The 22,395-nt window shown below is 39.9% G+C and overlaps 1 protein-coding gene across 2 annotated transcripts in view; it reads left to right on the top strand.

Annotated features, from left to right (window-relative positions):
* CREB5 (cAMP responsive element binding protein 5) overlaps positions 1-22,395 on the top strand; it is a 214,558-nt gene that overhangs the window by 38,340 nt on the left and 153,823 nt on the right. For both annotated transcript variants that reach the window (XR_004495813.1, XM_033511893.1), the window contains exon 4: positions 2,154-2,326. Coding sequence is in view for 1 of the 2 variants with exons in the window: in XM_033511893.1 (XP_033367784.1) it covers positions 2,154-2,326 (173 nt within the window). In the remaining variant the exon portion in view is untranslated. The remainder of the gene's footprint in view (positions 1-2,153; positions 2,327-22,395) is intronic.

A 22,395-nucleotide genomic window follows, 5' to 3' on the forward strand; every position in this document is an offset into this window, starting at 1 on the left:
GGGCAAACAAAATTTTCCATATCCATCATAATACATCGGTTTGTACCTTAGAGAGCTCTGTAATGAAAGAAGAGAATGGAAAGAGAAGGAAAAGAGGAAGGAAATACTTAATTTAGGAGCACAGGAATCTGATATCAGATCTTTAAGGTCTGCCCCACCATGGTACAACGAAGTCTGGTGAAACTGTGAGCAAATGCCAGGGTACCACCTGTCTAAAGCTTGTGATGATGGATTTCTGGCCTTGCAGACTCATGGCACCATACATGTTTCATTTAGAGATAAATTTAGGAAGTGATAGTGATAAAATATTGACTGTACATGGATAGATTTTAGATCTGTTTTTGCAAAATCTGGCTGTGATCAAAAAAGCAGGTTTGAAACCTGAGCTAGATTTGGCTGTATATATATTTTTTTAAACTGAACAGGCTTTTTATCAGAAACCAGTAATCTGTTGAAGAAGTGACATTTTAATAGGAATGTGGTAGGTGAGGGAGAACTTCTTTTGGAGTAGTTTTCATATATCTAAGGTTATTGCCTGATGGTCATGACATACTACTGTGCTATGAAATATTACAGTTAAGGTCCTTGGTCTGGCTTCCTCTTGCAATTCATGCACCTTAAGTGAACTCTTAAGTGAATAAGGAGCTTCTAGACCTGATTCATAATGTATAAAATTCCAGTAAATAATTATTTACTGGAAGAGGAATTCAAAGCTAGGTCCTCTTCTTTCCAGGTGAGGTGGTATAACCATTCAACTGTGGGCAGCACCTGTGCCTCTTTATGTGTTATTGAAGACTGGAACAACCCCTGTAAAAGAAACAGAGATCCCTGTGTCCAAACTGTCCTGGGAAATCACATGAAATGTACAAATTTGGGACATAAATGGATAACAGCTAATGCCTTCAGTTGGGGTCCTCTAATTATTTGCTCTCTTTTTCCATGAGGGGTTGTTCTTTATTTGGCTCATAATACATAATACTTTCTTTAGGTCTGGAATTCAACATGTTGTGTGCCTCTTCTGTTTTCCACATTTGATCAGAACTCTGAGTTTCCTTTCTCACCAGCTTTATCTATCAATATTTTGTGGTGGTTGTGTGCGTTTCCTAGACAAATTGACTCATAAATTGGAATTCTGAATGAAATAGAACTTTGTTTTTTAATCCTGAGTACTGCTGTGGTTAGGAAGGTTCTTTGCGTGAGTCTTAGTGGCAGTGTGTGTATAAGGGTTTTTTTGTCCCCGTTTTCCTCAGCCTAGCATGAGGTGACAATGGAAAGTTTCTTTTCCTCTTGCTGCTAACAATTCACACGTTGATGCCTGATAGGAAAAATAATGCTCTCAAGGTTACCGTATTTTTCATGTGTATACATTGTGGCTTATCTCTGGCTTGAGAGTTTTGTTTGTTTTTAAACGCAGGCCAAGTCAAACCCTGCGGTTTAGCAGCTGTGTGTGTTGTGTGTACAGGCATAACAGGAGAGAAGTCTTATTCCATGGCTCCTTCCTTAGCAGTGTCCTTGTCCTGGTCTCTCACTGGCTGTTTGCTTAGTGGCTAGGAGTTATCTGTGAACTTTTTATTCTTTTAGGAACTTTTTAAGAGCTCTGAGTTACCTGAAGCAAAGGTTACATGTGGTGAAATACAGTGTTATTCTAAGCCTCTGGGATATTTTTGCTCTACAAAATCTATGGAGACTAATAGAAATGGCTGTTTCATGATGTGCTGTGTACTGTTTGTTACTTTGGGACTGTAAAACTTGATTTGCTTGTCAGTCTAAGCAAACACAGTACACAGTACACAGGCCATGCAGTAAATTAAGGTGTCCTGTACTTATATCATGTTAATTTAGGAGAAATATGTGCTAAATATCCCCATTACAAATCACAAGACAGAATCACAGAAGAGTGATTAGTCAACCAGCAAGTATTTTTCCATTTATATTGCCCTATGAAAGTAAATATTCATTTTTTTATTTTTTTTTAATTGCTGTTGGTTATAACAAGATCTATTGACTTGGGATTTACCAGGAGCCAGTAACTTTTCATGTTGTGGATATTTTCAGATTTCTAATAGAATTCATGTAGAACCGAAAAGCAGACTAAGACATATAGTTATTTATTTATTTTCCTCCACCATCTCCCATTTCCTTGCTTTTCACAGAATATATCCATGCATAACACAGTTGGAGGAGCAATGGCAGGACCTGGATCCCACCAGCTGACAAACACAAGGATGCCAAACCACGACACCAGCGTTGTGATTCAGCAAGCCATGCCATCTCCACAGTCCAGTTCTGTCATTACACAAGCACCTTCCACAAATCGGCAGATTGGGTGAGTCCATTTCCATTTTCTCATTTCTCTGGTTCCCTGGCTCCTGCCCATAGGACCAGATGTTGTCCTCATGTCCTCACAGTTCTTAAGGTCCAGCTGCATGCAGGAGCAGATGTCATTCTAGTGGTTTTTGAGGTTACAGGGTTTGCTCTGGACCCTGCCAGGACGAGCAAGGACCCCTGCAGCACATGTTGCACACTTTGGGGAATGGCCAGGTTACTCCAGGTATGGCACCCTGGTTCAAAAAAGACAGAATGTTGTACTTACTGGAAAATCCTGCTTTCTGCATCCAGTTTTGTTTTATCTTCTTATGATCATAGTGCATGTTTTTTCTAAAAACATGACCTGGGAAGAAAGACAAAGTGCTTGTGAAGACGATCCTTTAAATTCCTTCAATGGGAATTCTGTGTTTTCTATGGAATTGAGCTATTTCCTATGTCCTCTGCTTAAATGAGGAATGCTGGAAGACAAAAACATCATCAAGATAAATAGAATTTGGCACCGTGTGAACAGCTGCTCAATTTGTGATGATGGATCCATATTTATTACCATAAATTGACAGTATAGATGCTTATTGTATTGGCTTGAATGCCAATGGAGTGTTAATATCTGGAGAACTGTGTGAACAAAACCATCCATGTTTAGCACACGTAGTTACTTCCAGCAAGTATGAGATCCTTGTAAGTCACAGTAACTTGTTTTTAATTGCACAGAAATTTCCCCAATGGCTTGAGGGTTCAGCTTTAATCACACAGCTCTGAGAATTTAGGGGTGGGCTTATGCTGAAAATGTATGGATAAAAAGATATATTAGTGGACTAAGAAAGAAGCAGTACTTCAGATTCATTATCTGCCATTTGTAATTTGGTCACATCAATTAAGTGATATGTGCAAAAGGAGTCTCTGTCCCCAGTCATTATCAAAATAATTGATGAGCAACTTTCAGTCTTTTCAAAGTAAAACCAAAAAGTGAAATCCTGGCATTGAAAACCAAAAATTCAGTTTTTCTTGAGTTTTCCTTCAAGATTCTTGGTGTAGGCCACAGGCTCTGTATCTCCCATGGTAGCTGGGATGGCCCACGGCACTGAGCTCTGGGTTACCCAGCCATGCACAGGACACAAATTCCATCTGCTGCCCTAGTTTTTTGCTCCTGGCCAAGATACTCTATTTTCCTTTTTACTACTCTTTCGGGATTTGCTTCTTAATAAATAAATCTGGTAGGTTGGGTCAGGTAAACCTATTTGATAGATCTGCCCTTTGTATATGTTCCATCTTGACAAAACACAGTGTTCACTGAGATTTCACATGCAATACCACTTGCCTGTGAATCCAGCAAAGTTGTTGTCTTATATGTGTCCCATTCAGTTCAAAGACAGGGGTCTGGGGAGAAAGGGAGGGAGGAAGAAACAGTTTCTTTTTCAATTTTAGAAAGAAAAACATTAACTAATGCCATTATTTGCGTTAAGGATGATTAAGCTCCTGTTCAAATTGTGACTTAATAGGTCTAGTGGTAATTATGATCCTAATTAAAAGCATAATAAAACCCCAAACAACTTTTAATACTCAGTGGTGAGGTGTTTTATGTAAGACTGTACTTGGCTTCCAAACAATTGTTTCTATATAATGAGAAAAAAACTGCATGTGGTTTTGCAAGACCCTGTCAGTCAGGTTTTAGGTTTGTGTTGGTTCGGGGCCATGGTGATTAGAATCTCCAAAGTTTGAGGGGTTGAGGATAAAAAGGCCTTTTCCTAGTCAGTGGTGTGTCTCATTTGGGAAACTTTGTCATGACATATCTTAATTCTTCCCCGTGACTGAATCACACAAATGTTTCCTAAGTCTGAGTCTAAAGCTGCTTTATTGGGAGGCAATTGTCAGCATTTTAGTCTCTGTGTGAGTTGGTGTGCGAATGAGACTTATGGTGTGACCTCCAGCATACTCTGTTCCCCATTCTTTCCTCTTCCTAGGAGGTTTTGTTTTTTGTTCATGGTGTGTCCTAGGAGATAATTGCTGTATTTTCAACTTCCTCTACTTGCCAAAGTGTTGAGCATCCTTGTTTGTCTTTTCCTTCAGTCTTTTCCCTGTGGTGTCTCTTTTACTTATTCAAAGAGCATATCTTGTCATTTCCATTTATCTTCATCTTATCCTTCTAAACGTGGTAAGAATTATATCCACGACTCATTCATGAGGAATACAGACTGGACAATGGTTCTGGTATTAAACAAATGAAAAAAAAATCCCGATGAATTCAGAAAATATTTGAGTTCTTCAAAGTTTGGTTGTTTTGATTTAGTCTTGCAAAGTTGAGATTGTTTAGCTATTTAACTAGCCCAAATTCTGAGGTGCTCAAATCAGTGGATTTTGGTTGAGTTTCCCTTTTTAAAAAATCATCTGAATCTGCCCCAAAGGGTAGATGAGTCTTTACCATGAAGAATTGTTTTGGGGAAAATGCCTTTTAATGAGCAATAAAATCAGCAGAGAGAAACCGGGTAAAACTCTCACTGAGTTCTGTAAGAGCAGGATCAAGCCCTGAAGGTTATATAGAACCATCTTGTAGCAATATTCTGATTTTTATCACAACCACAAATATTTTAGTGTCAGACTATGGCCAAGCCACCTGCAAATGTTTATGATGGCCTTGCTCCAATGAAAACAGGGAACAGCAATGAAAGTCTTCATTTAGCCCCTGTTTGTAGGCTGTGCTCTAGTAACAGAGAATGGGACCCACCTGTGCCCGCACACAGCTCATTTCATGGTGAGGAGTGGGCGAGTTTGTAGCAGCTGACATTCCCAAGGGATGTAATTTTCCCCTATTTTCGTTTCTCCTTCTCTTTCTTCTCCCTCTAGCCTTCTCTCTCCCTCCCTCTCTCCTTCCATGCCTCTGTTTTTTCCTATCCCCTACTCTGGGGGCTTGCACATAAAATGAGATATTGACACAAGGCATGGGAAAGCATGACAGAATGTGCATTGTTGGGCAAGCCTTACTGGCATAGTGTATGTCCACAGATTATTTCAGGTATTAAGCTTCAGCTACTACTGAGCAGGCACCCAGCCAGATTAATCAGATAAAAGGAAGAGCATGAAGGTTATTAACTTAAAAAATAAGACAGGGTGCAGCCCCACTTTCCTCCCACCATGTTCCTTTTGTTGAGAACAAACAGCAAGATTACCATTACAGCAAGCTGGCAGGTTGGTATAAAGGTCCCAGATAGTATTTATGTGGTGAGCCAGCCTCTAACCTTCTTGCCATCCCTCCTCCCTCCCCTCCAAGCCTTCAGCATGTGGGAGGAATGCTGGAACTAGTAACTACTTGTGCTGATGAAAAATCAGTTGAGGAACACTTAGCAGTGAAGGGTGTCTTTGGCTGATTAATAGCACATCATTTCTAGATAAGATACATGGAGGAAAAGCAGGATGGCATACGGAGGAAGGCAAGAAAAAATGATATAAGACATGCATTTGTCAAAGGTATGGAAAAGCAGATAAGCTGAATCAGCTCAAGATATGGGGCTCTGAACTAGGCTGTACAATAGCTGTGCTTGTCTTCTTTTTAAAATAACTCCATTTTTTCTGTGACTGAATATAGAGCTGTGTGAGAGAGAGAATTCTGGGCAGACAAATTGGTGACAGCATAGCATGGTGGTTGCTCTATCTGGACACATCTTTTGCTAGGAAAGATGTATTTTTCAGACTATCAAATACTGTAGGTGGCTGCAACCTAACAGCATTCGTAGAGAAGGTAACTTGCTTTCAAGCTAGTTTTTCAAGCTAGTAGTGGACATAACTATTAATTATTCCAGCTTGAAACTGCCTGGTACAGTTCTGTAGCTGACAGAGAACATGGGAGGCCAGAGGATTGTCACAGATGAAGCAAATTGTTAACATTGTAGTAAATGGAGAGTGAGTCCAGTTTCAGTGAACTCAGGCTCTAAAGAGGATATAGAGCACTAACCATGTGATGTAGATTATCTGTTTTTAAAGTGTTGTAGAGCATTTTAATCGAGATAAGATGGTCTTCTGGCACAGCATCAAAAGGGAAAAATTGCAACCACATTTGGTGAAATGCAAGCAGGTAGGAGAAAGCAACAAAAGGGGTTTGTAAGAAGTGCCTGGTGCCTTGATGTCCTGAAGAATCATGGTACCGGTGGGAGAACAGCCTTTCAAACCCCACATGCAGCATTCATTTAAATATCTATTCATTGCCTTAGTGTTCCTCTCTCTCTTTGCTCTCATGATGCTATGTGTGTCTCTCTGGTTCCAGTTTATTATCTTTTTGTGGGTTTGAAGGCTTTTCAAACAAAGGGGAATGGGAAATGTAGTAGTCAGAAAAATTGACTGCTCCATGCATGTAGTGGGACTAACAGAGGTTTGGTGGCCTTGGCCATTTGGAAAATGAAAAAAAACCAAACTTCTCAGTCATAATTGGAGGGTCTCAGATGGCAGAAGGGCAGACCATCTCTGTGGCCAGCACAGGAGTTTCACCATAGCACAAGATATCTGAGACTGCAACTGCTGGTTGAGTATCCTGCTATCATCCTTTATAGCTTAAGGAAACAGAAAAGACTCCTGTAGGAGACAATCACAGGCAGAAACCCTTCCATAATGCAGTTAGTTCTGGAAGGCACTTGGAATAGATGTGTGACTGAGAAGGATCTTTGAACATCCAAGAGAAAGTCTCTCTCTCTAAGTTCTTAGTAAGTTGGTGGAGTATGTGGCATCAAAGAGGCCATGGAATGATGTGCTTTTATTAAATTCAAAGACTATTTCCTTTTCCAGGAAATCTGTGATAAAAGCCTCTGTTCCAACTCATGTATTTGAACTGAAGCACCACAGTATGTTGTGAAATGAGAAGAAATGTGCAGTGAGAGATGAAGTACCAAATGACCACTCAGTTGTTCGATCAAGTCCATTCCATAGTCTTGGTTGTGCAGCATGTAAGAACATCAGCGAGATCACAGGAAGGGGAGGAAAAGGGAGAGGTGGAAAGAGAGAGCATCTGACAGTGTCATTCTGTCCAAATTTTTTTTTCCATCTTTGTGCTAAAAGTTGAGCTTTAATTCCTGTTTAATGGTCCTGCTTCTTTTCCCTCTGTTTATGCTAAGACATGTTTTCTGTAGTTCCTTCAACCACACTGACCTTGGCCAGCCTTGACATGGAATCCCATCAAGCCACATGTGAGCAGCAGCCACAAGTCTCAGCTCAGGTGAATTACTTAGGAAATTATTACGAATGAGCCATTCCCAGAAACAAGTTGTCTCATAGCTTAGCTTAATTGAGAGGATGATGAGGGAGAAAATGAGCTGGACCCTCTCAAGCTGTTCATCCCTTTTAGCAAGCTGCTGCCCAGGTCCACACATTGACCTGCAGAACCATGCTGTGGTATTTAGAAGGTCTGTCTGCTCTCCAACCTCCTCCTCTGTTGTTTGCATTGCATGTTCAGGAGCTGCTGACTCAGTTTTTCCCCATTCTGCTGAGTCAGGAAGAACAGAGACAAACAGTGCCAGTCTGTGTGTCAGGCACAGCACAAACAGGTGGTTATTCACAACACCGCTCTTCTAGCCTCAAGAATATACTTCTCTGCCTTCCCAAAAACTCTTCCTTGATGCTAGGTCTAGGAGGAGGCTGGAAAGTACTGACATATATCAAGGTGACTTTTGGGGGACTGAAAGGAGGATCAATAGCCAGGTAATAGCCTTTCAATCTGAAATGAAGAGAGTTTAGTGTGTTTCTTACCTGACTTGAAGTCAACTATTATCCTGAAAGTTATGCACTTGTTATACATGTTGGTTAAATAAACTAATGAACACAGTGTTTTCTTCATAACTTCTACTTGATAGAGAGTTACTAATGCTGCTTTCTCACACCAAGAACACCAAAACCAAAAAGTGTAAGGGATATTGTGTGACTTGCTGCCCACTGACTCTTACTAGGATTGTTGTCTCATGTTATGAGAAGAAAGCAGCCCTCTCCCCCTCCTGATGGTTGAGATAGGCAGTGAAGCTATGCTCAAGCCAGCTCTCATGCAAGTGATTTCTAAGAATGGATCATGATGTTTTTGTCCTGAAAAGCTTGTCCCTCCCAAGAACTACAGGAAAACAAGGTCAGAATAGTGTACTGCACCCATAATTTTATCTGAACAGAAATACTGAGCTTTCATATGCATTGGTTGGCTCTCACATCAGAGAAAGTCATAAATAGGACTTAAATATGATATACAGAACTTGGAGAATCTAGCATTGATTCCTTAATTTTAGTGGTTGGTATCTCTTACATACCTCCCCCGTATATATATAGTACACACTGTATAAATCTTCTTTAAAGGTGTCATCAAAATTTATGGGCAGAGCTTCTGATTTATATGACTCTTTGAACTAAAACAGATGTAAAATCATTTTTGGATGGAAGAGGATCTCAGAATTGCAGTGGGTTTGATATGACAGATCAAGCTTCCCCTAGACCAGAAAAAGATCATTAGGGCTCTGCACAGCCGAATCACATAGCTCTGCTCTTCATCACAGGTTTGTGCTTAACATGCCCTGATGCATGATTCCAGTATGTGTTTTATCCAAGTGTCAGCCTGTTTGACAGGTAACTAAGCCACAGTAAAACACTAACTCAAACAATACAGACTTTGTTTGGTGTAAGGCTTTTTTAAAAATTTCTTTTCATTTAAGAGACTAATTTGCAGGTTCCAGAGAAGTCTGGATTCTGCCTTACACCATGTCAGTTCAGAGAAGGGCTTAAAGGTTTGCTAGGGGTGGCACAATGGCTGTAATGAGTGAGAAATGAAGACCTTTATGTACAAAGAATTCTGATAAAAGATTAGTTGCCCACTAAGAAGTTATGTTTGTATCTGTTTCAATAAAGGAATTGGCACTGATGTCCTGAACAGAGAACACCTCGATTTTACATGGTTTGTCTTGCCAGTGTCTTTTTTGAACACTTCCAAAGGAATATAAAAGCATACTATAAGTTAATAAAGTGTTAACACTTTGGGTTGGTTTTTTTTTTTATTTTTCTTTTTTTCTTTTTTTTAAGCTGGTACCTGGCTGCAAACCAATTACAATAGTTCAGAGGAAAGTGCCTGAGGGAAAACACAGGAGTTACAGACCTTGTGTAAAGTGTATGGATCCTATTTTACCACCTGTAAAAGTAGGCCTCCTTATTAATTGATGAGTTGAGTTTTCAAAATCAATGGTACAGTATAGTTCCATTTAAGGCATATATATGGTTCTATTTATACTTATGGACAGGCTAAATATGCATTTGAAAAAGAAAAACAACCAAACAAAAAACCCCCTCAAAATCCTAACAATTTGAATCAAAGGCATGGATAAATCTAAGATGACAAAATCACCAAAATTACTTCTTTACAAAAATGAAATTATGCTTGATTTAGAAGGAGAAAAAGTAATTTAAATAAATCTATTATTTTTGAGACCTCCTAACAAAGTTCCACATAGTAAACCATAAATTTAAATAATCTTAGCTATGTTTGGTAAAAAATTGCTGAGTTGAACAAGGAACTGATGGCTAGACAGAACCTGCAGGTAGATTGAGAGTGCAGGAAAAGTGTTCCTTGAAAGAAGGAACAAATTAGAGAGTGTATTTTAGAAACATTTGCTGCTATGAGCATCTGTGTTCTGCCAACAGAGACGTTTATTCTGAGCTCACATAAATGAAGTGGAATTTTGCCAGTAAAAGAAGGGGTTGTGTTACTCCAGTTGTAGGATCCAGGTCCTAATTGGTTTATGAAATGAAGGGGGCAATCTTTGAGCTATTACCAGCTTCCTCTGCTGCAAGTGAAGTGAATCGCAGCTGTTCTGATAGGGTCCATAAAACTCGGTGAGGTAATAAAATGTTTGCAGTGAACAATTCTCAAAATGAGTGAAATCCAAATCCCTAGCTTATTTGACAGTATTAAGAGAATTGAATGTACTTCCTGGGGAATTCTGAATATTATGTTACTTTTATCTAGTTCTTTAACTGTAAGATCCAGGCTCACCAGTGCTGTAAATGTGAGGGCTCAAAGTATCATTTCTTCTTTTTTAACCCTACAGATTGAAACGCAGTATGTACATATATACATGTGATACAGGAAAAGGCTGTGTTTGTTGCTCATTTTCTAATGTTTTTGGCTTGTACATTTTACTTCTTTACACTTTTCTGTCTCCCCATTTTTTGCTCTGTTTTGGTGAGATTTAAAAAAAAAAACATAGTTAGCATCAAATGATCCTATACAGAAATGTTTGCGGTGCTCCTAGTCACATGATTTCTTTAATGAGAACAATAGCTGTTGATCTTTTAAGTTTTCTTCAAGCAATTTAGCATTTTCTAGACCTGGTTAGAAGGCAGATATGTTAATTCTAACTTCTTAGCAGAGCAGTTGTTCTGAACCATTTGTTCACTTCATAGTGGTTTTGACCTAAAGATCTTTGATATGAGTTCAAGTCCCAACTGAGATTTTTGGTATCATCATTCTATATGTTGAGGAATTCACAATTTTCCTTGAAAGCCATTCAGTGTTTGTCTAGAGTTCTCTTGTTCTTCTCAGCATCGCCAGAATTAGGCATTTTTATGAAGGGCTTGGACATCTTTAAAATTCTTTTGTTTTTCCTCTTTATTCTCTGCTTTATAGAAATGTCTGTGATTTCCCAGGGAAGGACAGGATGATCACACCTATGATAGTAAAATGACCAAAAAAGAATACAAATAGAGAACATAAAGAGAAGTTTCTTAGAGTAGTGAAGTGGGTTTCCAGGTTGGTTAAGTGTCAGCTGGTTGGGCTTGCTGCTCACAGTGCTGTGAGCATCCCCTTTCACACCTGAAGCTGGGCATTTAGGCAGTGTAACTTTGAAGCTTTCCCCTTTATTTCAGTCTTTGTATGACTGATGTTGCTCATCATATCTCAGATAGGCTCTTGTCTCAGGCATCTGGAGAATGACCAGCCACATGGTGCTGCTTGATACTTTAAGCACTTTGGAAGGAAGTGCTGGCAACAGTGGAATATCTGGCTTCCTTTTCTGACAGCTGGTTGCCCATGCCATGTATTTCTGGCTTGTAACATGCAGTAGGGTTGTCCCAAATATTGCACAGGGAGATGTGCAAGAGATGCACAGATCTGAATGGTGGTGGTCTCCTGTAGCTTCTGGGCAGAGCTGCATGCAGAAAGCTTTCCTGACATTCACAGGGCTAAAGCTTGTGTTCTCAGCAAGTGTTTCTGAGCTGTTATTACAAAATGTCCCTGGAGAGATGAACTGCTGACTTAATGTGCCTGAAGGAATCTCTCTTTGGACATGCTGGAATTCATTAATTCATTATTGCTGTGAGTTGTTGATGTAGCTTTTTTGGGCACCAGATGTAAATTAACATAATGAAAGTGGGCAAAAGGCAGCGGCAGTTTTTAAATATTCAAACAGGATGGCTGTTAAGCTCAACAGGCTGTTATGGAGGATTGATTCTGGTTGAAATGCAGGTACAATACTTGAAGATGTTAACTGTAGCTGATGACCAATGGAGACCAAATTTGAACTGATCTCCTATTATTTTTCTCAATTTGTTCTTGTTTCAAATGTGTTTTTTTCTGAGATTATATGGCACGGGTAGTAAACCGAGGTCAGACTGACAATGTGTAGTCTGTAGATGACATTTGGAGCCTATCAGTACATATTCCAAATGGAAGAGTTGTGTGGAAAACTTTACCTCTTTACAATTAATTTCCTTCTTATTTTGTTTTAATTTCTTCTTTCTCTGCAGTATGTCCCAGGCCCACAGAGGAAAGAGACCTAGAGCGTTGTTGAATTTTTTCTGCTCTGTAGGGAAATAAAATAGGAAGCAAAATAATTTTTCTACTGCGAAGTAGCAAACGAAGTTGAAAGAAAAAAGTCAGTGAGTTCCCTTTGTGCCATACTAAATGGATGTGGAGAAAGATATGGAATCTGGGCTCCATGACAGGGAAGCAAATCCATACTTTCTTCCAAAATTTCCCCTGGCCTCTATATTCTATTCTATTTCCTTCTATTGTTCCAATAAGAAATCTGTGACTCAGAGGATTTATTCAAAATCTATATAAAACATAATAGGCAAAGTTCATTCCAGAAGCCATCAAGTGAAACTATACTTCTCTGTGGGGAAAGCTGGGGTCCCTTCCAGTCTGGTCTTTTTCTGTACACAGCCTGGTAGCATGGAGCTTTTTGTAGTACATTAATCCAACATCAAGGGTTGTGGGGCCTTAAGTCCTATAAAGCAAATGCTAGGAACAATATTGGACCCAAGCAGAACCCAGAAATACAGAGGGAAGCAAAACCCCATATAAAAAAGAAAACAGGATTTGAGAACAAAAGCACAAAACCACATTTTAAGGGGAAAAAAAAATAAAACAGTTTTTGTTTTGGAAGAAGCATCCTTGGAAATGTTCAATTTTCCTTATGACCAAGTTGGGAAGCTCTTAGTTTTGTCCTTGAAGACAGTGTAAATGACCCAAAAAAACATGTTGACAAGAAAACCCCACCAACTGAGGTATACATTTCCTTCTTACTCCTGCTGCTTGCCCATTAGATGAACAGGAAAGTAGAGACGCCCCTGCCATGTTTACAGGCCTTGCCTTGTTATTTGTATGATGGACAGAGAGCTAAGAGCTGTGTTGCCAACACTGCTTATTGGAAAAACCTGGAAATAATTAAAGGACCTTATTTGTTACTGCTGGTATGTTCACTGGTGGAAATTACTTGAGAGATCAGTTCTACTGGTACAGAAAAGTGCTTGGTAATAGAACCGTAGAAAAATGACAGAGACAAAAACAGCTTTGGGAATGGGATGTAAAATATTATTCTAAAATAAAATTCTACATTGGTTTTGAAAGGTTTTTTTTTTTGTCTGTGTGTGTTTTCCAGTAGAGAAAACAGAATGTAATTTGCCTGAACTAGAGGATGACTTGTAATGTTTTTACTTGTTACTGATTTATTTACTTGAATGAAACCTATGAATTACAGTGGAAGTTTCAGTTGAGTAACATTCAATATTGTGTTATGTTATTTTATTACTGGGTCTGCTGAGTGTTCCTTTCTATGGTGTCTTCTTCCAAGAGCTATGAGCACTGTGAATATTTTTCATGTTACTTTTTCAAAATCAAGGCTGTGCATTGCAAAACCAGCTACTCAGGCAAAGGGACTTTTAGTATTTCAGCACACTGCTCCTTTTCTACCTGCATTTCTCCTGAGCTGTCTGCTTAATTCCAGATCTGCTCCCACAAGCTGATACAGGTCTTTGTTTACAAGTTGGGTGACAGGATATCAGGTGAGTGTACCTGTTGTACAGTGCCTTTCTTGTTGTTGGGGTATGATGTGCTTTTCTGGGTGGGAAGTGACAGTACTGTTGTTTCACTTGAGCAAGGCATATGGCAGGACACAGTGCAACACAGAGGAGTGTTGATGAGTGAACAGTGAGTCATTAAGACAAAGCAGAGTTTGTCAAAAGGAAAAAAAACAACAATTCCAAATCAGCTCAAGATCAGTATCTGAAGATTTCAGGCTTTGTTGGCATTTCTGTTTGCAGTTGCTTCTCTGTTATGTGGTGCGTGTTGGGTGCATTCTCTGTTGTGACATTTGCTGTGACAATGTGAGGCATACATATGTTTGCATGCTCATGCAGTTTTGCCAGGGGATGTGATCACTTCGAGTCACACCTATGTGCTCTTATTCCCTCCACTACTCTTTTGCAGAGTTGCAAGGGGACACAATCTTTTACTATAAGTTGTGACACTTCTAGTTCCATTTCAGTGGTGGCTCCAGGGTTCAAACTTGCAGCCTAATAATGAACCAGGCTAAAGGGCTGTTACTGTGAAGAATAAAGCCATGTACTGTAACTGAGAGAAATCAGTTTGGATCGCATTCGCAGATTCTTTGTATTAGCTTTATCAGGTCAGGCCATCGGAGAGCAGATAGACAGGTAAGACCAAAAGACCTCTGAACCCAATTAAAGTTGTACCACAAAGAAATCAAGTTCATGTGGTTTAGATTTCAGAAAGTTACATTTGGTGGGCTGTACTTACTTTTATTCTGTAACCTAATGCAGACCATGTGAATATTTGAAACGCTTTTAACAGTTAACCAGCTCAAATAACACAGAACCAGAGCAGCAATAAAGAATGAATTAAGACTGATTGCAACTACAGCCAATTTTTTTTCCTCATAAAGAAATATAAAAGGCTGATATATATAAAAACTACCATATATATATAGTAATTTTGTCTTCAGGTTTTAGCATGACAATAGCCATTCTCTTATCTTTTAAAATAACGGTTTGGTTTGAACAGCAATCCTAAAGCCACAGTCTTTTTTTAATTGCAGTGTTTCAGGATGAGTTTGGATGTGCTGTGGAACCACTGATAGTCCCATTGATGCACATAGTTTGGGAATTGGTCATACAGCTCTGAGACAATCCCGAGGAGATGACATTTAAGACACTTGGCACATTAAGAGCATGAGCATGAGAGGATAAGAAAATAGGTGTTTTGTTAGTGTCCACTTTCTTAAAACCTGGAGATGTGTGTTCAGCTTTTCATTCAGAAACACTTCTTGCTTGCTGACATTAGATTGGCCTTACATGTGGAGCAAATGGAGGTTCAGCTGGTGCAGACTGTTGTGTTCAGTTTTCCTGTTTTCTAAACAAAGAGTCTGAATGAAAGTCTTGAGGCCTCCAGGAGATGGCCAGGCTGGAGAAGGGCAGTGCTAAGTGTCCCCGTGTCCTGCATCTAACTTCAGGAAAGTGATGTGGTTTGCAGACAAATGGAAGAAAAGCGACTGGCTTGCTTAGAAGCAGAATAATTCAGTTGGATCCGTTTCCTCATTTTTGTTCTGTAACAATTCTTCAGGACTTTGATAGATCTTCTTGGTGTTGGGGAAAGAGATCAGGCCCTTAGCTCTTGCCCATGTGTTACATTTTCTCCTGAAGAAAGAAATTCTTACAGCCCCAGCTCTTTGCTAGGATCTCCACGACACTGAAATGCAAAGCTCGTGCCATTCTGCTTTCTGGCACAGAGCCACCTGGCTATCAGCAACTGAGCCCAGCTTCCAAGCTCTGGAGCAGGATTGCTATCCTGGGTGGATACAGTTCCTTCCCTTCAGCAGCTGTCCTGATGTGCCTATGTACAACAGCTTTCCTTGCTGCTCCTTGTGTGGGGCAGGTTGCTCTTCTGTCTTTGTCCCCCCTTTTCCCACAAGCATTTGGGGCTGATGTGGCAGAGAGGACATTCAGGCACGAGGCTCTCAATTTGGCTGGATTTAAGGCTAAGGCTGTATATCATCTAGACTCTTTTGTGGCTGCTGTTCTTCCTGTGGGCCATAGAAGCTGTCCTTCTCTCTCTGGGCTGAGCACCTTGAAGTCTGATGCCTTACTTTTCAGAAGCAGACAAGTAGAGAGAAAAGACCTGGGTGGATTTTTTTTTTTCCCCTTTTTCTTTCTTTTAAATTTTAGTTAAATATGTAGCAAACCACTCATTTTCTGTGAAGGAATCTTCAAATGGTATCACCATTTCCAAGCTGGGAGTGATGTACTGCTCATGGAATGCAAGCTGTTTCAAAGTGTACATGTGGGAAACTGGGGCTGCCACTGCTAATTCACTGAAGTGCTGGGACTGAAGAAAATCTGCACCTCCACAAAGGAAGGCAGAGAAACAATTCTACTGTGCACACACCAGAACTGGTGGGGTGAGAGGGAACACACTCCTTACTCTCTCCCACTTTTGTTATGTGCTGGGTTTGGCAGCCTAGTTCAAGGTGCTTGCATGGAATTAGTAAAAGAGGGATATGCCCTGGGAAGGTTAAATGTCTGCTGCTTCCAATGCTGCCCTGTTACAGAAAAAAAACAAGAAGACCTCATCGAGTTCTTTACAGAAACTGTAAGGGGGGGGAAACATTTGAGTTCTGATTATTACAACAACAGAAGATTCATCAAACAATAGATCAAATCAAGGGGAGGTTGGACAGAAAGCAGTGGCAGAGGTCATTAAAGTGCTAGTCTGGACCTAGGAAAGTTCATTTCAGTTTCTAATTCACCACTGATTTCTTTTGGCAAATTTCTTAGTCTCTCTCAGATTCAGTTCATCAGCCATAAAATGTGAAAATGAATAACCCCTCACTTTACAGGAATGTTAAAATGAATTTAGGTATTACAGGAGAAGAATGTAAATAGGTTCCTCTGATACAATGTCTCGAATATTTGATGCAATTAAACATCAGGAATTTTACTCAGTGTATAGTTCTTTGCCACAGAAATAGAGAAGAATTATGGTATTATGTAACCATGTCTAAAATAATCTGCTATTAATTTCCTGGAAGCTAAAATAAACTGCTGAAGAGTGAGACAACAGAGTGAGAAAAATGAGAATGCTTATACTAGACTTTCTCCAGGCATCATGTTAATCTAGTGCCCACCTATGGCAGAGGGGTTGGACAAGATAATCTTCAAAGAACCCTTCCAGTGCAAATTATTCTAGGCTTTGCAGAAAAGAAACTGAAATGGAAGTTAATTATCAGACATATTTATTAAAATAAACAAATGCTAATACACACAAAAAATATAACTAAATGTAATTTCCTTTAACTTTTCCAAATCAAGATAAGGAAAAACTAATAAACATTAAGATCTGCTTCAAAGGTATTCAACATATTGAAGTGTAGGAAGGCTTTTGTTTTCCTTCTCTTGCTCCTTTTTCAATTAAAATTTGAACTTTTTCATTAATTCCATTAAAAAAAATCCTCTTAAATATGACATTCACAAATCCTGTAAGCATTGTTTTTTCTTTTGAAAAAGTATTATGCTTTGCTTATTTTTCCTTTTCTCATTCCAATTAATTAATTCTATTATAGTAGCCCTCAAAGACTTGAAACCAGACTCCATTATTTGCAAAATACTCAAAAAAGAGTGTTATGTCAAGAGAAGTACAAGCCTGAAATCCTCTCTCTTGTCTTCCATCTCTCTATTACAGGCTTTCTCCTCTCTTTAGAAGGTATCCATTCATTCGTCATCTTTTGTGTGTGTGTTTTCCTTGTTTTCCCTAAACTGGACTATGCAAACAGTCTTAGTGGCAGACAGACTTTGAGGAAGCTTTCCATCCTAATTTCTTCCCATTGATGAAAGTTATGAAGCACTGCCAGTGTGAATACTGCCTGTAAACAAGAAGTGAGTGAATTGAATGCACTTCCTTAACCCCTCTCCTCCGCGGGGCGAGTCGGACACCAGCAGATAAAAGTGACGCTATGACAACAAACACCGGAGGCATATCCATGCAGACCATTTAAATGAGACAAAGCATTTCAGAAAAGAGGAGATGTAAGGCTCCCCATACATCCCAAGGAGCTCCTTTTGCTTCCTCCCAATGGGAAGAGTCTGCCCATTTACAGGAGTTCCTTCAATGGACAGGGCAACTGGGAAGGTGATTAGAGTCTGTAGAAAAGCAGTGCATGTGCTCTCATGCCAGCAAATGTGAACTTCTCATTTGGGTATGAGAATGGCAAGTTAAAAGAGTAGGAGAGGAAATCCAGTGTGCTGTACCCTGAAAATATCCAGCTTCTATGAGCAGGGGCACACCAAACACAAACACTGGAATATCTAGCAGCCCTTCAAAGTAAAAACCTTTCTAAAATAACTTCCACCTAATGTGTTCCTAGGCTCTTAGAACAGATTGTCCAAGAAAAATCAAGTATTTGGGGTTTTTATCTAGAAAGATATCAACAGCAGATCAAGAATTATACCCTCCAAAAAATTAATGCAGCCTATGGCCTAACCAGAAAAATCATTATTTCCAAAAAGTTCTATTGACAGAATGCTGCAGCAACCTTTCAAAGCTGCTCCCACATCCGACAACAACAACAATAAAACACTGTGCTATTTTTCTTACCTCATAAAGTTGTCATCTCAGCTCAGCTAAACATCTTAGCTGCAACCCAGCCTGTAAACACCCTTATGTGGGGAAGGTTATCAGATAGGTCATGGAGAAGCAGCTCTCCCATTATCTAGAGTATTATCTAGAGCCCTCAGATTTCCTGGTGCCCTCTCAATCTGGTTTCAGACATGGTAATGTTACAAAGGCACAGCTATTTCTTGGCCATTGCTAGTCTCTGATTTACTAGCTTCTGCTAATGGATAAAGACTAAGTGCTCAATCTAATCTGACCTTTCAGGCATGCTGGCTGTCAGAGTGTGTTTGCAGCCACCCCTTCTATCTTAACAGTGTCCCTCTAGGAAAGTGCACCAATCTCAGAAGGAGAGCACATTCCCTTTGGGTTACCAGCTTTAATTCCGTGCCCTTCACAACTTCTGTTAAATGTGGTAGACTCAGCTGCTGCTTCTCAGAACAGGAGCAAGCACTCCACTGTCCTAATCCTCTTCTAGCAGGCTCCCTTTCAAAATGTCCTGCACTGGTAGCATTCTGTGCAGCATTTACACTGGTTTGATAACCTTCTTCAGTATCTACTTGCCATGGCTGCCAGGCACTTCTTCCCCTGCTTTCGTCAGTGCTACTAAAACAAGGAGACTGCACTGTCCTCTTCTGCAAATTCACTTTTAGAGGTTCTATAATCAAGTTTTCTGACATTAAAACTGAGATTACATGAAATATGGATGCCTTGAAGTATTAAAAAATAAAGTGGGCAGGAACATTATCTCTAAACATCAGCTTTAGTCATTTAGAAGCAATGTATTCCCAGATTCTGTGTCTCCTTAAAGCCTTCTCTCTTTGCACAGCCAAGTGCCTGCACCTCATCAGCAAACAATGGAAAAGATTCAAGTAGCAGGATCCTGCCCAGTTCACATTTATTTAACCCTTTGTCGCCACTATGTTCTTTTCACCAGCCTTCCTCTTTATGTCTAAAACAGCTGCTGAGATTGTTGGTGCAGAGAGTTAATCTTATTAATAGTTTTGGTGTTTATTGTCAGAGGGAATTGGTTACATTCTCCTCTCTGGGCCACTAGGTCAGGGGATTCAAGTTCCCCACTGAGGCTTGGAGCAAATCTCAGTGCTGACTGTGCACCTTATACTGGAGGAGGGGGAATATGCTTCATTGGTACAGATTTTGAATTTCCAGTAAGACATTAAAGCAAGTCTTGCCTGTCATTTTCAAATATATTCCAGGCAGAAATTACTGAACCACTTCCACAGCAGGGAATTTGACTGCACTTCATCCCTTTTACATGATGTGAAGCTATGAGTTTGTGTACCCCACATTAAGAACCAGATCTGGCTAATTTACTACATTGCCACCCAGCAGGGAAGTGTCCCCTTATGTCCCTTAGGAAAGGTGGTGTTTCAAGTGTCTGGGAGCAGAGCCTGTTCACTTGAGGTATGGGGGTCTGACACACTCACTTCAGACCTGTAGTAAGTAGCAGACATATGCTGGAAGGAGGAAAAAACGATGAATCTAAACTTCATAATATGGAGTGATGACTGAATTTAAAAAAGGTGAAATGAAAGGAAGGGGAAAAAAGCTGAGGAAGATGTTTTCTTTGGGCTTTCCTTGGAACTGTCCCTTTGTCTTCACCAAATGAAAACTTGAGGAGTTAATCTCTGCCTTTCACCCACTGCTCCTCTGCGCTGGGAGAGAGCTGCAAAGGGGGTCAGAACGGAAAAGTGCATGTGCTCAAGCGTTTCCAAATGTTTCATAGCCATAAGCATTTATTGGTTCTCACCCTCCACCCTATCACCACCCCCTCCATATAAAATCAGAGACTGAGCTCCAGCATCCAGGCAAGAAGGAAGCCTTCTCCTTTTTAGAAACCTACTCATGCTCTGATGCAATGCTTATAATGCACTCACACTCAGCTAGGACAGCTTGCCAAAGGCAGTGTCAGAAAGCTGCTGAAAGAAATGTCTTTCATAGATATTCCAGAGAATATTCCAGGTTTGGAAAGCAGGGAATAGTTCTTTCTGGGCTCATGGATATAGGGAACTTCAGCTTGACTGAACTGAAGGATTAGAAAAATAATTCTCCCACTGTACCCTCTGCCTTTAATACAAACCCAGCAGTTACTTTCCACCCCACTCTGTGTGTAAAACAAAGCTGAAATATGATATTTAAATTATTCCCAAGGATGCATTTGGTGAAAAGGAAGCCATGAGCCAGATACTTCCATGTGCTTGTTCTTTGTCAGTCTTGAATTTTGGATCATTTTATGGAGGGAGAGAACACACTAATTCCTAACATTGCTAGTATTTCAATGAGCACAGCTATCAGTCATTTAGGTTCTCACTCTCTCTTAATATTTGGATAAGTAAAATTGCCAATAGTGCAACAAAATCAACCAAAGTCAGCCCACAGGAAAAAAAACCAAAAAAACAAAAAACTACCACTGCAAAACAATAGGCTTGAACATAATCCATTGTCTATTTCTGTACAGAACAGAAATAGTAAAGCAGCATGAGTGTATGAGAAGAGCCTGTGCTCAGACAGAGCTGTGGCACAGCAGATGAGGAGCTCATAAACACAGGCTGCCATGCTGCAGTGCCACTTCACTGCTGGCAACTTGAATGGCTAGTTGTGTTGCCTGGTCATTTAAACACTCTGGGTCCAAATCCAGCTTCACTGCAGCTATTCTGTCTGGTTTATATGGACACTGCAAAGAGACGTTGTTAATAAATCCAAGAACTGATCAGACTTCAGAAACTTTCGCTCATGCCATTATTTTCAGAAAGAAAAATAACTGCTGCAAACTGCATTACAAAACATGCATTTTCTTCTTTCTAATTAAGCCTGTTTCTGTTCCTTGTATTACCAATAAAGAGAACAATATTGGAATAGCTAGTACATTTTCACATGCAAGATTTCAATTAAAACAAAAACAAAAAGAAGAGAATGTAAGGGCTCTAGAAAGACACCAGAACTATGTGCCCAAAGAAGGGTACTCCTTGTCACAGCATTTCCCCTGAGTGATTTCCTCACACATCTTGCAATTTGTGGTTTGGTTCACTTAATGAAGCACCAGCTTCCACATTTCTGCAACTCTAGATGTTTATCTCCCATTTTCAAGACATTTCAAATTCTTACAGCTGGAGATAAATCTTGAAAACATGAGCCAACAAGCCTATAAGAAGAGCAAAAAAAAATGTTTACTTCTTTTTAATCTTTTTTTGGCTCTAATCAAGGGTAAGACACAGGCATTAATAAAATTGATAATAAAGTAGGTGTTCCTTTTGCTTGACATCTGGTTTTTCATCCTGTGGGGGTATGTTGAGACATGCTTCCCAGTCATGTTTTTAAGGTTTTCTCTGTGTCCATGAGGTCTAGTAATGCAAGTTTTCTTTTAAAACGGAGTATCAAGGTCTTCCAGAGCCAGTATTTGAAGAAAAGAAAGACAGAGTGACACTCTCAGTAATAACACTGACATTTGAAGTGAAGTGATAATAATGGAAGGCCAGAAAGGGTCTGTTATCATCCTGGCAGAACTCAATTACCTCTTTTTTCAACATCTGTCTTGGTACTGTGGTTACTTTCCAGCTCTATACATCTTTTTCTCAAGTGGCAGAACCAAGTGAACTGTTATATATCAATGATAGAGAAAAATATATTGAGTTGTTTGGCCTAACTCTGAGATTTCATTATGCCACCCTACAGATCTGGTGTGGGCATTCCAGGGAAGTTTCTGGGTTCCCTTTCCTGATGGTGGCAGCCATCTCCACTATGTGAGCTGTGGCTGGAAAATGGCTGCTGCCTGCATGCCCGTTTTCACCAGAAATTACTTACACATGAAGAAAATAATGAGGATTTTTTGCTTGTGTTGCAGATGTGTGTGTGTATTTACTTTGCATTTCATAGTGGCAAGCTGCAGTTCTGGGGAGAGGGGAGTGTGAATGATGTTAGCTACTGTCAAAGCCCTTGGCACATTCCTCGAATCCTGGCTGATGCCTGGATGGTTGTGGAGGGTAGGTCACACCGGAATCACATTGCTGTGCTTGCTTTTTGTTGTTGCTGTTTACTATCCCAAATAATGGAGCTTTCCACCCAAAGGAGATGACTGGAAAAGATGGGGACCCTGCTTTAACATCTGCTCTTTTAAATAAAAAGGAAAAAAGAGAGGAGAG

This window comes from Parus major, chromosome 2 (assembly GCF_001522545.3).
Source record: "Parus major isolate Abel chromosome 2, Parus_major1.1, whole genome shotgun sequence".
In the NCBI taxonomy this organism is placed as follows: Eukaryota; Metazoa; Chordata; class Aves; order Passeriformes; family Paridae; genus Parus; species Parus major.